Below are 17534 nucleotides of genomic sequence, written 5' to 3'. Positions count from 1 at the left end.
GAGGACGAAGCAACGTCATAGCACAGATAAAAAAAAAAATATATTGCAGCACAGTATTGCAGTTACAACATATAAAAAACAAGTTTATACGGAACTCGATGAGCGAGTCAGACTCGCACTTGGCCGGTTTTTTTTGAAATAATAAAGTTCAATAACAGTTCAATAGTTCTTTAATTTTATCTACTTTAAAAATAACCTTCAATAAAGATAATAATCTATATAATTAGCGTGTCTCTTCTTTAATGTAAAGAATGAAGTCACGACTAGTGCATTATGAATGTGATGAAATTTATAATACCTACAAGTTGTGTACATCATCACTACATAGTAGGTATAAAAGAAAGTCACATTCTCTGTCCCTATGTCCCTTTGTATGCTTCAATCTTTAAAACTATGCAACGGATTTTGATGAGGTTTTTTTAATAGATAGAGTGATTCAAGAGGAAGGTTTTAGCATATAATTTATTAGGTTTTACAAAAAGTGGGCGAAGACGCAGGCGGTAAGCTAGTTACTTCTTAAATTACATAAGAATCTTGAAAGATTGTATACAAAACTTAATGCTTTAATTAAATTAATATTATAAGACTGAAAATAAGCTATATCTATGACTAGCTGTTGCCCGCAGCTTCGCCTGCGTGGAAACGATAAGCTTTCATCCTCTATTTTACCCCTTTAGGGGATGAATTTTCTAAAATCCTTTCTTAGGGGGACGCCTACGTTACGACATCTACCTGCATGCCAAATTTCAGCCCGATACGTCCAGTGGTTTGGGCTGTGCGTTGATACTTTGATAGATCACTATATCAGTCACCTTTGAGTTTTATATATACTAGCGGTTCGCCCCGGCTTCGCCCGTGGGACCTACATGTTTACGTTTTTTTTTTCATAAAAACTATCCTATCTCTCAAGTTGGATCGAACTGAACATGGTGTGCGAATTTTATTATAATCGGTTAAGTGGTTTAGGAGTCCATTGAGGACAAACATTGTGACACGAGATTTATATATATTAAGATATATATAGATGTAAGTAAGCAATTTCGTTTGCTATCAAAAAGGGTACACAAGGCAAGAGTATTTTTCCTGCTTTTGCAAATTGCAACATCTTTCATTGCTGCTCCCAGCTCTCGCTCCTATTGGTCGTAGCGTGATTTTATACAATATAGTTTTAAAAGCCTTTTAACTTTTTCATAAAAATAGCGAAAATTTCATTTCACTAATATAAAATAATTGAAGACGGAAGTCACCAACATCATTTTAGTCTGTTAAGCCGAATTTAAAAACAATGTTTTTTTAACAAAATAGATTGCCATACTGTTCTATCAAAGTCACATCTGGCAATATTTATGACAGTGAATAAATCGAAAGATGTTTCGGATTTGCGCAATTTTACACTTGGCCTCTGATTGACCTTGTGATCGCATTATGCATTAGTGCTTTTCGACATTGTTGCATGTGTGTAAAATCGTAAAATATGAAAAATGGTCAATGATTTTCTTCCCTCATTTAGTACCTACTTTTGGTATAAAAAGTGTGTACACGCGTTAGAAGTTATACCTACTTTTTTGGCGTATGGTACAAATACTAGAATATACAACTTGAATATAGTTATCAATTTTCATACCAACAAGAGGCTAGAACTAACTTCATGCTGTTAAATTTAGCTCCGCTCGTATTGGTCTTACGTGACGATATAATTTATAGCCTATACCTATAGCCTTCCTCGATAAACGGGCTATCTAACACCGAAAGAATTTTTCAAATCGGACCAGTTGTTCCTGAGATTAGCGCATTCAAACAAACAAACTCTTCAGCTTTATAATATCAAGTAGGTATAGATCTAAGGTATAGATTTTTTGTTTATTTGTTACGATTTCACTCAAGAACTACGATCGATGGTATTATAATAGATATTTTTTATATAACGAGTTGCAAAAGCTTTTTGATATCGCATAGGTACCCATAATAACATACGACTTACTTTTTGGAATCGGTTAAAAATAAATTGTTATCAATACATATTTTGTAAATATAACTACACAGAACATGTAAACAATGTATGTATGTTGTGCAAATAGCCGACACTTGCTTTGCAAACAATGATAAATTTATTATTATTTAATATTTATTGGTAGTTATCGTAAGTAAATTTTACTAATTAATGACTTGAACTTAGAATGCAAATTTTGTCTGTTTGTTTGTTATGATTTTACGTCTTACGACTATCACGAATTAGGATGAAATTATCACTAAAATAAGTTGAAAATCTAGTCTCTAAAAATTTACTTTTATGATTTATCCATGACTAGCTTACTGCCCGCGGCTTGGCCCGCGCTTTCAAATAAAAACCCGCGAAGTGTCTGCTCCCGTGGGATTTCCGGGATAGTTTGTGTTAATTCAAGTTACCCTCTATATGTGTGCTAACTTAATTTCATTGTTATCGGTTCAGTAGTACCTATTTGCGTTAAAGAGTTAAAACAAACATACACACACATCCATCCTCACAAACTTTCGCATTTATAATATTAGTAGGATACTGGATAGGACAGGTAGGATAGGATTTGGTTTGTCATTTTTTTAATACATAGAGATTATTTAAGTTATTTACCACCGGAAAGCTGTTTCTACAAGGAAGAGCCGGCAAAACACTTTGGAGCCCTTATTAATTAATAATGTCTATCATAAATATACTTATAGTCCGTTCGCGTTAAGAAAATAGTGAGTCATCAGTGCAACTACAGGATGAGGGTGTATTCACAGTGGAGAAAAAGTACAAACATTTTTTTAAACATTAAATTATTATTAATGGAAAAAAAATGTCTTAAAATTACTTAAATCACTATTCAGTATCGCTAGATTCTTCAGTTTTCAGCCGGCGGACTACTATGACTCACTATTTTCTTAACGCGAACGGACTATAGAAAATATACGCAAAAGCATAACCCCCTTTCTAGCACAGTTGGTTAAGTAAATATTTTTGTAATTAATTTAAATTTAGGCCAACAATGTTCATTGCTTGACTTACGTTGGGGTCAATGATCTCTGATCTCTCAAAATATAATTATTAGATATATATTAGATGTAGGTATTATATTCATGTAGGCGGTCGTGAGAAAAAAATTAAACAAAACTTACTTTGTTTATTTTAAGTACTTAACACTTAATTACATAGAGGTGTAGTATGTACCTACCACGATAGACAGATATACAACCAGGAGTATCCTTACGATTCACGTAAACACGCTTGCTTGTGTGCGTGAGCCATTTCGATGTTGTATGAAGTTGTGTCCACGTGTTCGTGTTGTATGAAGTTTCCCTACTGTTTGTATCTGTATATTGTGTAGTTGTGTACCTAGTTATGTAATTATTTGTTTAAAATAGTTTTAAATGCCTTTTATTTACTGAAAATGTCATGAAAAGCGAAACAAAAAATTTTACTCACAAGTTTAACAGAAATCTGTGTATTTTAAAATGTATGTGTGAGTTATTTTTTACAATTTACTTATTAATGTTATGTAGACAATTATCGCAACTTTGAACTTCATGAATTCATTTAATATAATTACTAGCTTTTCGCCGGCGGCTCCGCCCGCGGTTTCATAGAAAAACTCGCATAGTTCCCGATCCCGTTGAATTTCCGGGATAAAACCTATCTTATATTACTCGTGGATAATGTATCTTTCGAATGTTGAAAGAATTTTTTAAAATCGGTCCATTAGTTTAAGAGCCTATTCATTACAATCAAACAAACAATCAAAGTTTTCCTCTTTATAATATTAGTGTAGATTTATGATTGTTTATTGTTTTTTTGTTTTTATTTTATGCAAATATACTATCTACCTACTACTAAAATATATAATGATTAAACCTATCTAGCTACCTTTTTACTTATATCTGTGGTGTAAATATATAACCTACATTTGTTCGGCTTGCATTCTGTTGCAGTAGTGTGGAAATATAAGTTTTAATAAAAAGTAAATATCATCTAGGCACGTGCGTATTTCTCAGTACAATTAGGAAATCTTATAATTATGTCTAAATGCTGCATTCAACGAACACTCCCTTTTGGTATAAATTGAGTAACCCGGCCCTTACTTAGTTCTTTATCGTTTTATGTTTTCGAGTATAAATTAATGTGATATACATTGCTGGCTTTGAAAGGAATGTTGATTTAAAGCCTCCTATATGGTGAGCAATGTACTACGTTTTATGAGTTTTCATGGCTTGAAATATAAACATAGTGTGGAGGAGTAGGGTTACCTACTATATTATTTAATTACACTTTAGTTAATAAATGTTTTTTTTTTATTAAAAAATGGCGCGATATGTTAAAATATAAAAAAGATCGATCATTTTGTCATTGGATAGCAATTTAAAATGACTGAAATGTATTTTTAATTCATACTTTTTAATTATTAGCATAATTAAACAATTCCATTTCATTAAAATATTGAACACCTTTATGCCTACTAATACGCAATACCTACTGCATAAACAAACAATAATATTGCACAATAGAACAAAATAGAATACTCATATAATATAATTATAATCATATTACCTATCTGTTTGAACGCGCTAATCTCGGGAACTACAGCTGGCCCGATTTGAAAAATTATTTCGGTGTTAGATAGCCCATTTATCGAGGAAAGCTAGGCTGTATATCATCACGCTAAGACCAACCGGAGCGGAGCAATGCGGGTGAAACTGCGGGGCACAGCTAGTAATTACCTAATAAAATAAAGATGCAATAAACATACATAATACATGTGAAAATAGTCGTTAGCAATTTATATAAACGATTATTTATTTAGTCAGTATTTTCCCCCCGTCTGCCCAAATAACTTCAAGGTCCCAAAAAAAAATTTTTCTTTTTTAATTTCACTGCGTTCGAAAATGCGCGGGAAATCCGTAAACATGGCAACCCTCTATAGGTCTCGCGCGCAGTGAATGTATCACTAAGTTCAGGGGAACGTTTGCACAGACTGACGAAACTTGTTTTGATTAATATTTATAATGGTATATAACTTGATGGATTAAGATACTAGTTTTTGGACGTATGGCGGGAACCGGTTAACCTAACCTAACAAAATTGTCAACAAAATATATTTGACTTTACCACTTTTTAACACGCTTTTATTAGCTTCACCCAAGGCTTCACCTGTAGGTACTTTTGTATGTGCAGGGTCCTTTAGACTCGATTTTGACCCACTTTAAATGGACAGATTTAATTCAAACTTTGTGAACTTACCAAGAATCTTACAATAATTTCATTAGTTTACCTAATCATGTTTCTTAGTTTTTTTTAACTATGTTATTTATATAAAAGGCGGATACAAAATATTTTACAATTTACTTTCAGGTGCTTTTGTGTCAATAACGCATGGCGGGTAATTCTAATAATTTAAAATACTATCGTTCCTGTGAGATTTCCGGGATAAAAAGTAGCCTGTGTCTTATTCTGGGATTTCATATACAAAATTTTATTGTGATCGGTTCAGTAGTATTTACGTGAAAGAATAACAAACGGGAACTACCTATGCGGCCCGTATTTCTATGAAACTGCAAGCGAAGCAGGGGGCGGAAATCTAGTATTACTTTTATTTCTAAAACTTTTAAATGCCTTAAACTTAAGTAATAAAGTTTTTATGAGCGGAAAAATTATTACGCACGAGTAGAACCACGAGATAAATACTAGTTATTTAAATTCAACTTAAGTACCTATAATAATTGGAGATACAAACATACATTGCAAAGGTCAATAAATATAATCAATATTTACATTGTCACTTATCGTAAGGTCACTAAATAAAAATTTAGCTGTTGCTTTTAAGGAAAAATAATGTATGTATGTAGTTAGTTACCCCTTGTTTAATTATATTAAATACATGCTAATTTACTCCGGTTCCATCTGGATTGAGGGTTTTGCTTAATTTTTACATATTCAATTATATAAATACGTAATTAACTTTGACTGTCTGTCTCTTCTTCTCGCCTAAATCACAGAAACGATTTAGATGAAATTTTTGATTTAGATGAAGTATGATTTACCTTTGACAACGCGGACGGTGCCGCGGTTAAAAAGCTAGTAAGTATGGCTCTTAGTAGGCTAATATGCAGTATACTAGAAAAATAGGCAAAGTATTACATTATCTACAAGCTTACAGTCTATATCTTTCCGCCCGCGGCTTCGCCCACGTTGGCTAAAATTTAACAAATTATAATCACTATTCACTACCTATTCTAAAAACCGCATAAAGGTCCGTTACGTAGTTTTCAAGATATACGTAGGGACATAGAGACGGAGAAAGCGACTTTGTTTTATACTATGTAGTGATACTAAAAATACCACAAACTAGGTAAGTATGTAGGTAGTAAGTACATGTAGTAATATATAATATTATATATATATTTGGCTACTTAAATAATACGCTATAAGTACTTACACGTTACATGTGGTTAATTTCTTGAAATAAACAGCGATTATAATGTACACACCTGACACCACACAGACTTGAGTAAGGAAAATTACTTTCATGAAAAATATGTTAAAAACGTATCCGACATTTTGTTTATAAAACAAAAACTTTAATTCTTAATTTAAAGTGCCCTGTGCGAGTTCGAAATTCGAAAGTTCTAATTACTAAACAAATCCAGCAGTATTTGCAAACAGACAGGTACAACAAAGTATATTACTTATGTTATTATATTATTAATAATTAAAAAAAATTAAATACTATAAAACAATCACAGATAATACAATATGTAAAGGTATAGTATTATATAAATATATTTAGGTACCTATAAATATATTTATATTGCATGAAGTCATACAATATTTATCCAATACATATCTGTCAAACATTTTTTTTTCGAAATACTTTGTCAAATGCTCAATACAAAACGCATATCTACCTATAAAAATTTCAACAATGTTTAGAGCCTAACCGCAAGACTGTGGACTAAATATTATGCAGGAACATTGAACCTAGTCACTGCATTTTGTTGCTGTCCCTGTAATAACTTTAACTAAGCGTAGTTTTTAGTAAGACTTGTTTTGTAAAATAATTTAAAATTGCGTTAAAAATTATGAAAATGTACGAAAATTTTTATCTTTAAAAATAATAATTAAATTTTCTCTATTTTATTTTTTGTTAATATTATGCAAGAGATTTCAAGAATAATATTTCACAGCTGTTATTTTAAATACGAATAGGTGTATAAAACCGTTATGTTTTTAAATAAAATTTCTTAAATTATTTTTAAACCTGCCTCGATAAAAATATAGTACTTAAGTACTATAAATAATGTTAAATCGAAAATAAATCTCAATACTAATTTTAACTCGTGTAAATATTTTTAAAAAGTAACTTACCCATTTATTAAAACTGCCAGCACTTAAAAAAAAAACAAAACACTCACAAACAAACACTACGTTTTTCCAGAATCATGGCACGCGCAATTAAAAAAAAAGTATTTAAAAAATATAAACGTCAATTTGCGCGCCTTTTCACGCGCGCGCTCGTCGCCGCTTGCGAAACGTTATAAAATAACCTTTAGCTCGAAGAACCATTCATCTATCTTCCAGGGCCAAAACCGCCGGTTTTAATTGAAGTATCGTCTTTCATCTCACAATCAATATTAAAATGTATAGGAAGTGGGTGCACAGATAACGCAAAAAACAGTGCTTTGACAATTTTGTCATACATATTTCCAGTAAGTTCTATAATATTTGTTTTGTTACTTTATATTATATTTCCTTTTCTGTTTAAAGGGAACCGGTATTATAAAACGACCATTTAAATGATAAGGACTTCTATTTTTCAATATTTTTTTAAGTTGTAAGTAGCTAAGAATAAATAATTTTATCTTGCGCAAGAATTTGTAAGAATCTCAAAGCAGTAAGCACACTAGGTGTAAATTGCTTCGTCGCGTCGACAAAATGTTTTTCCGTAGACTCGCCGGGACTAAAATTCACCGCTGCGATGTAGTAAATATAGGAGCTATGGGCCTCAAATTTGAAAAATTATTTTAATTTAATTATTTAATTACGTCATTAATTATGATAAAAGCTTTTTTATCTAGATATACAACGCGAACGTTACGTTCAAAAACCGAAAACGGTCTTTGAGCTAGATTTTCTTAGATTTCCTTTTTTACATGGGGCCTACTATATAGATAGGTATATATTATAACTATACTAATACTATAAAGCTGAAGAGATTGTTTGTTTGAACGCGCTAATCTCGGGAACTACTGGTCCGATTTGAAAAATTATTTCGGTGTTAGATAGCCCATTTATCGAGGAAGGCAGCTATAGGTAGCTAGCTAATAGTTATAGTTACTATTCTGTGCTATATATTATCATCTCGCTAAGACCAACAGGAGTGGAACAATGTGGGTAAAACCGCGGGGTACAACTAGTAGAGAATAAAAGTATATTTTTACCCTTGAGCTCCAAATTGGGACTGACCACAAAGAATAGACACTGGATTCTGTTTTGTTAGACCAAGGTTTTGAGTTTTGACCCCTACTGAAGTGAATGAAGGATTATTAGAGAGAGGCAAACGAACATCTGATTGCGAAATATTTAGGTTCAGATATAGTGCATTAGATCATGTCTAGATGGTCTGAAAAGTGAATGTACTAACATGTCCTACATGTTCTATGTCCCAAAGATATAAAGCTGAAAACTATGTTTTTGAAGTGAAACTTCTTTATCGGGGTTGGAAAAAAATTTAGTGCAATATTTTTTCGTTACGCGTGAAATTTTCCGTTACGCGCCCTCTTTTTCTTATCCCTACCACGCGTGATTCGACGTATTTCTGTAAAGTTGCATACAATATAGTAAATTATTTTTTTGAAAAATAACGTCATAAAGAAGTTTCACTTCTTACGTGTGTACAGTAGTACACGCACACATTTTTTTATTTTAATGCGCTTTAGGGTGCTTTTACATCACCGGTGTGCGAGGATACGTAGCGAGGGATGTGTTTAATAAGTATATAGCTTCAAACAGTAAATGAAGAAGAATTTAAAATTAAATTAATAAATTATTATATTTCTCAAAATGTAATAAACTCGCATCGATCCTCATTTTTTGGTACTTTTGACCACGAGGTGAGATTTTATTTCTCGAAATGTAGCAAAATTTTGTATTCCTAAACTTGTGTATAAGCCTGCAGTCGAATACGAAGGAAAATCTGTGAAACCACAGATGTGAAACAAACTACGCAGATTAAACTATTGAACATCATGCAGATACATTGTTTTTTCACCAAAGAGGTTATCAAAAGTCACGAACCTGACCGTCAAAGATAGAATTATCTACACAAGACTCTAGGTCACCACGAGGTCATTTAGTGTTTTTTTTCTCAATCCAGATCAAAATCTAGAATAAATCGCGTTTAAAATCCGTTGAAGCCTTCAATTTCTAAATTAATACTGGCGTAAAACCAAACAAAGGAAAATAGATAGATAGATAGATAATTCTTTATTGCACACACAATATTTACATAAAACACAGAAAAAGACAAACGGAGACAAGTATGTACAAATGGCGGCCTTATCGCTAGGCTGCGATCTCTTCCAGACTACCAGTAATTTGAACAGGGAAACACATTTAAAAGAGGTGGGTGAGCAAAAATCATTGCGTAGGGAAAAATAAATTTTTAACCGACTTCAAAAAAAAGGAGGAGGTTATCAATTCGGCCGGTATATTTTTTTTTTTTTTTTTTTTTTTTTATGTATGTACACCGATTACTCCGAGGTTTCTGAACCGATTTACGTGATTCTTTTTTTGTTCGATGCGGGATGGTGTCGAATTGGTCCCATAAAAATTTTATTCGGCTAGGCCTAGTAGTTTTTATTTTATGAGCATTTTTGTCTGTACTCGATGACTTAATTTCAATGTAGCAAGTAACTTTGATTCACTTCCCGGTAACCGATTGAGCTGAAATTTTGTATACGAATGTAAATTGGATAGCGATGAAACATTATCATGACATGGAGCTGATCTGATGATGGAATCGGAAGGTGGCCATAGGAACTCAGTAATATATTGACTCAACTTTATCGAGTTTGGGCTCGTTTGATTCGTGTTGAAAAATACACTAAAAAGTATTAAATAAAAATAACTGCGTTAAAAACAACCGACTTCAAAAACGGAAAAGTAAGAAATAAAAAAGATTTGATATTATTAATTACTACATATTATTTTTATGTGCTATTTATTAAATAGGTTTGAAGTCGGTGCCAAACACTAAGCACTTAGTATTAAGCCCATGCACCGACATCAAACCTTTTTAGTAAATAGCACATAAAAATAATATGTAGTAATTAATAATATCAAATCTTTTTTATTTCTTACTTTTCCGTTTTTGAAGTCGGTTGTTTTTAACGCAGTTATTTTTATATTACGTATAGCATAAAAAATACTAGATTTAAATCTAGAAAAATATTTTTATAAAAGTTTATATGAGTATCATTATTAGGGTCATTGCGCTGGTTTTCGTCCAATTATAGGAGTTGCCAACTTTGTGATACGAAATAAATATTTTGGAGCACCCTTCCTTAAACATATAATTTTTTTTTTAAGTCCTTATATAGTCTTCTTTAAGATAATATTAAGGGAAAATAAATCATTTTGATGTATCTTTTTATTTAAATTATTTTCTGCAAAAGTAGGGTAAATGCTAGTTTTCGTCCAAAAAAACTGGTTTTCGTCCTAGTGTAAGCTAGTTTTCGACCACCGTGTAGAAAAAGGAGGGTAGGTCAACTATTAAGTTTAAAATCAATTACAGGTAAATATATACGTTTATTTAATTAACATTACAATTTCTCACTACCCAGGTTTAGTTTTACTTGTGGTTTTACTAATAATAATCAATATAACTAGTCAACACTGAGATCTATGTAGCACTTGGCAGTCCTTATAGGCGTTAGTGATGACTGAATAATCATTCGTAATAAAGAAAGGAATGCGTTCCTTACAATGTAAATGAAACAAGTAATAATTACAGGACTAAGAAATAACATCAAAAAACAGAAATATTCATTCTAACAACAAAAATTTTCATTCTAATACTTTGTTTATCAAATGAAACGTACTATAAACACACAGCCATAATAATAAGTTTTAGCTACAGAATCTTCAGTGTACGCAGCGTCTTTTTTTTCTAGATTTCTTAGACTCCTTCGAGGCCATCTAAAAACAATAAGATCTTTCTGAGGATACGTTGAGTAAATATAATAAAAAAATACTGCATTGGCAAAACAGACCTAGAATAAAAGATGATACTCAAGTGAATGATAATCAAGAAAAATACAGTGTATTATGTCTGACCTACCCCCATTTATGCTACGAATAATTGACTCTACTTCACATAAGGAGAATGATACATGACTGAATGAATGACAATATTAGGTACCTACAACACTCTGGCCCTCACCAATTATTTATAAGGAAGATACTGAATAGAAAACTTTTCAATACGTAAAAATAGACGAAAAGTAATGCAAAAGAATGGCTATATTTAATTTTTGGATACTCCAATACTCATTCATGGACGAAAACTAAAACATTTAAAGCTAAATTTAGTTTTCGTCCACTTCTTTAAATATTTTTTTATTTTGGCAGCACTGACATAGCAGTGGACGGAAACCAAAAAAACTAAACTAATAGCAATAAAGATCACTTCGGGAGAAACTATTCAGTATTTTAAAGGTCCGATAAAGTAAAATGACCCTAACAAATATTCACGTAGCTGTTTGAGTTTCCGTCCACTTGGACGAAAACCAAATATTTTGAGAATTTGGTAACCTAGTATCCGTCCACTTAATATTTCGAAGAGTATTATAAAAATGTATGATAAACACTTATAATTGCGTTTATTATGCTTATAAATAAACATACGTACCAAAAACATTACGTAAACTAGCTAAAACAGTGATTTACCTTACCATGAACTTTTCTCGCCGGCAAATTTTTCTCTCGCGCGATGACATCTGCAAGGCACGTATGCGAAGCGGCCACATTTACGTTAATTTTTTGAACTCTCTTCTCGTCAAATCAAATTTTAATGTTGATAGTACTGTTGCTTAAACATTATGGACCGTAAAAAGTGCAAACTTGCGCGGGAAGGTAGGTTTGTATTCAAGTTTTACGCACGTGATTGTAGCAGGTCAGTCAAATGGACGAAAACAGAAGCTGGACGGCAAACCAGCGCAATTACCCTATGTAACGGAAGTAACTACCTATATTCTAAATACACATTGTAACTTGGAAGTATATTCTAAACACACATTGTACCTAACTTAAATAGATCATAACATATAATATTGAATTGATATTATCTTATTATAATAGTATTATTACTAGCTGTACTCCGCGGTTTCGCCCGCGTGGCACCGCTCCGTCTGGTTGGTCGTAGCGTAATGATATAAATAACTTTCCTCCATTAATGGGCTATCTAACACCGAAAGAATTTTTCAAATCGGACCAGTAATTCCTGAGATTAGCGCGTTCAAACAAACAAACAAACTCTTCAGCTTTATAATATTAGTATAGATTACAAATAGATATTTTAAATCTTTCGTACCTCAACATTTAGGCACAGACTAATATAATAATATACTGCATATACAAATTTAGGTAGGTAAGTATGTATATTAATTCTGCATTTTCACACACTATAATAATATGAAGATGTACTAGGTAGGTAGGATATTTTGATTGTATTTGCTTGAAAACGGCTATTATTTAAACGTTACGCTTTTATACATCTTTTATATTTAAATTTTAAAGTCAAGTTGCTTCAGCAGACGTTGTTCTGCCCTATTGCCCTTTTTCGTGTTTTCCTTTTTAACAAAAACGTTAAAAAATTGCTGGATTGGTCGAGCCGTTCTCGAGTAACTTAGCAACGTCTGGCGATTCATTTTTATAAATATTAGTTTTGTATACCCTACCTATAAAACATTTTTACCTTGAAAGCGAAGACCGCTCACACGTATTTAGCTTTATGTAGTGCATGACGGTAAATACGAAATGACAATCATGACAGAAACAATTTACGCATAATATATTGAAATAATAATAAATACTAGCTTTGTACACGCGGCTTCGTCTGCGGTCAAGAGAAATTGCCATGAGATGAGATGTTTAAAAAGTATCCTAGGTTCTTCTTTAGCCTCAAAATTCATACGATTAAATCGTTGTGACGTGAAAGGAAGACAAACAAACAAAAAAGCAAGCTTTCGCATTTATTATGAATATTATTTAGTAAATAAGGATTAACATATATTTTTTCAGTAACGTAATTCGTAAACTACGTTTGTAAAACAAATAGCTTTGGGAATTTTAATTATAAAACATTTGACTTAATTGTTATATCCAAATCGTTTGTTACTAGGTACATAGTACTGAGTACATACCTAGTAGGTTAAAGAAACAGTTAAAATTTAATATTATGTAAATGTTTAGATAAAAATATAACAACGTTTCCCCATCAAATTTTAACTAAATTAAAACGAAAAACTTGAAATTTCAAGACCCTACGACAACGATTATAAATATTCCTTTTAGCAGCTGTGATTTATTTATATATTAATTAATTATTCATACTCATTTCTTCACTCTTCAGAATATATTATCACCTTTTTTCATTAGCATATTATTTCTTTATAATATTCTTGGTTGAAAACGAGACCATAATTTGCTTTTTTCTTTATTTAGTGCCTTGGATGAAAGAGTAGGGTTGCCAGACGGCCGGGATTTCCGAGATTGTCCTGGAATTTTGCGTGCTGTACCGTGTCCAGTAATTTTACGTTGCTGTCCCGTAATGAAAAAATATTCGTTTCTTACAAAGTTACTACGACTGCAAACGTCAAACCAAACATAACGTTTTGGCGCTAGCAAGGGTGAGCGGCTCGCTTAGCGTTGGTTGACGAGTCGCCACCCGCACTCCTTTACTTTTTTTTAATATTAGATAATAAGTGACGTTTACCAAAGTTTTAGTAATCGTTATAAAGTGCTCAATATTTGTTCTATATTTTTTTTATTTAAGTATGTTACAAAATACCTGATGTTGATTTTCTATCAAAGTTTAATAATTGAAATTGATGAAATAAGTCAAGTAGAAATGTCCCGGACCTAGAATTTCGCTTGCGCTAACATCCTAAATCGTAATTGGATATGACCCCGTATTTATCTTCTATACTAATATTATAAAGAGGAAAGGTTTGTATGTATGTATGTGTGGTTTTCACGCATAAGCTACTGGACCGATTATGATGAAATTTGGCACAGACAATCTTTAGACCCTGAAAAAGAACATAGGCTACCTTTTATTGCGAAATATGTACCACGGGCGAAGCCGGGGTGGACCGCTAGTCGTATAAATAAATAGGTATACATTCTTGAACTCGCTGCCTTAAATAATATTTTAAAGTGAAACTTTTATTACATCGTCTCAAACTTTTTGCTCTGTGTAACGCATGTCGCGTGCGGCGTGACGGTCGAACCGTACGATAATTATCGTACAAATACGATAATTTTGTGCCTAAGTTTCACTTTTACCGTGGTTTCATAAAACCACACAACATTTTTTTTTATTTAATGATTTTATTTTATTTAATTTTATTTTTTACTTTTTCAAGCTGTACTATGTTTAAGCATGCTCTCATCACATCGCACATCCGGAGAAATAACGTCATAAATGTCATAAACCACTTTTTACAGGGCAGAGATTTAAAAGTTTGCTTTGTTATTCATGGGCCCAGTTTATACATAAGAAAAATTATTTAATTGATTATGTTGGTGAATATATTCAACTTCGAATATATAGCATTTTCAAGGAGGCTGAAATAACTAGATAAGACTTATTTTACTTTTTTTAAGGATGGTACTACATTTATGACATTATGGCCCTGGGATTCAAAGTATACTAAATCTATTATGTCAAATTTAGTAGGTAGGTATGAAAAAAATATCACTTCTACAGAGAAAAACATCTTTATTGTAACATTTTAATTAATTTGGAATAACGGCGTTGGTGTAAGTCTATCAAACCTGATATTTTTGTGTTGGTGACGGTTTACGCGAAGTTTGTTTTAATTTCTAGTAGATATTATTTAAATAGTGGAGGTATCACCTCCTGATCCACCTGATCCCCCTCCCCCTCCTGAGACTATGATTGATGATGTGCCCCGTCCAAGGCCAAACCGTCATCTTGACCAGGATGTTGGTGATGATATTAGAAGCAAGACAAAGAAATCTTCTCTAAGCGACTGTCCTAACTCTATTTACATAGATACCGTTTATAAGCATCCCCTTCTAGAAGGCCCTTTTCGACAGTATTCTGTAACTGACTGGACCTTACATTGTACATTGCAGTAAGATAGAAAATAACCCCACATCAGGCACCTCGATCCGGGCCATCTAAATCGGTCAACTACTTGTAAGAAATGGCATCAAAAATATTTGCAGATTGCATTAAGAATAGGCCGCAATAGGGTTGCTATCGAATTTTAAGTGGTGAAGATGCCAATGTGTTTATTGGTCATCCAATATTGGCCCAGCACAACCTGAGCACAATTATCCCCTTATACAATTATTCACGTAAGAGGAGTGCCCACTGACATCATACCATTCTACGCAGGAATTTGTTGCCAATTTGGAAATCCCTGCGGGCTTTGGGTATATCTTAAAAGCACGTAGGTTAAATAGAAAACATCGTACGACGGTGAGCACTGAATGGATTCCCACAAACTCCCTGGTCCTCACATTCCTAGGGCAGAAGCCGCCTGAAAAGGTCTTCCTTTACAAATCATCCTTAACAGTGCTTGCCTGAAATGCTGTAGGTTTGGCCACATAAAAACCAGTGTAGGTCAAACCCCCGATGTTTTAAATGAACACGAGAGCCTACAAGAAGCTGTACATACCGAACCTATTATTTTAGCTCTCATAATTTTGCCACTTTTTACTGAAACATATTCTTTGCCCGAGACTCTAAGTTGTTTCGCTATCTTTTTTACCTTTTTTCTGTGTCGAAGTAGTTTCTTTTCGAAGATTGTTTGGGGTTTCCTTCTCACTTGTACTATTTACAGTTTCAGAAATTGCAACTTATTCTACAAAAGGTCTATTGACAGGGTTTGCAGTAGATTCTACTTCTGAATCTTCGCTAGATGAAGAAGAATCAGAACTTGAACTTCTAGAGGAACTAGAGCTTGAAGATTCAGTAGGTAGTTCATCACTGTCACTATCAGGCGAAAAATCCCCGCTGCGAGTACTCTCACCTTTAAAAGTATTGTAAATAAAAATTAAAACGAAATTATGTAATTATATAACACGTATTGAAAAGTAGTATGTATAACTGTCATAACTCAAATCGTTATAATATAGCTGAACATCCAATTTTGGGACGGTTTTGTCACAACTGTACATAAAATAACAATATTACATTAAGCCACATAGCTGAATATCCAATAGTTTGGTGCGTTATTGTCATAATTGTTTTATACCGTACAGTTATGACATATATAGCCACTAGAATCAAATAACTAATCAATAAATCGAGAGCGCTTTTGTCACAATTGTTTAGAAAAATACAGTTGTGACAATTATCTACCAAAAGCTTATTTAGTAAATGTCATAATTACCTTATGTGACAACGCAGCTCCAAACACATTTACTCCGCTCGGATGGCCGGACGCAACTGACTAATAAGACATCGTGCCGCCAGAATGGGCCAATAACATGTCAAAACCGCGACGTCATAATCGACCTCTCGTGGAGGATATTAAAATTAAAATTATGACATTAATTCCCTGAATACTAAACCATAAAAGGAAACGTTTTTGACATAAAACTCATTTTTGAAAAAAATGCAGTTGTGACGTTATTTCTCCGGATGTGCGACATATTTAAATGTACATATTATTCGCTATTTATACGCACACGCGTCAGAAGTGAAACTTTTTTTGACAAGATTCAAAGATACAAATATACAAAATAAGATACAAAATCGCCGCCTTGCTCCATGACGTGACGGTATTGCCATGACGCAAACTTGAAATTTTACTCTCAACGCGCCTAAAACATTTCACTATGGTTTCACTTCAATAAACGATTGAGTAGGTACCTTAAATGTCAACATTAAAAGACGAGGGCCCATAATAAAAAAATGTTGTAATAATTACTATTCAATAGCAATATATATTGGATCCGGTTTAAATCCAGTTAATTTAATTCAATGTAGTTAAATATTTAGATTTTCCCCAAAAAGCAATTAAAGGAAACCATTACCACAGATAAATATAATATTATACTAGTACTTACCATTACCTTCTCACGTGATTACGAAAGTGTTTTTTAAAGTGAAACTTTTATTACATCGTCTCAAGCTTTTTGGTCTGTGTAGCGCATGTCGCGTGACGCACGATACGCACGATAATTATCGTACAAATACCGTGGTTTCATAAAACCACACAACATTTTTTTTAATGTTTTAACGGGTTTAAAACAAGCTTTATTTTAT

At 32.7% G+C, this 17534-nt stretch overlaps 1 protein-coding gene across 1 annotated transcript in view; it reads right to left on the bottom strand.

Annotated features, from left to right (window-relative positions):
• The window catches only part of LOC123704408 (lysosome membrane protein 2-like), a 35975-nt gene extending 28446 nt beyond the window's left edge, over window positions 1–7529 (bottom strand). The window contains exon 1 of the mRNA XM_045652783.1: window positions 7376–7529. Coding sequence (XP_045508739.1) covers window positions 7376–7379 — 4 coding nt within the window. The 5' untranslated portion in view covers window positions 7380–7529. The remainder of the gene's footprint in view (window positions 1–7375) is intronic.
• Between the last annotated feature and the right edge of the window lie 10005 nt (window positions 7530–17534).

The sequence above is a fragment of the Colias croceus genome, chromosome 29 (assembly GCF_905220415.1).
Source record: "Colias croceus chromosome 29, ilColCroc2.1".
Lineage (NCBI taxonomy): Eukaryota > Metazoa > Arthropoda > Insecta > Lepidoptera > Pieridae > Colias > Colias croceus.
This window is presented reverse-complemented; position numbering and strand designations above follow the sequence as displayed.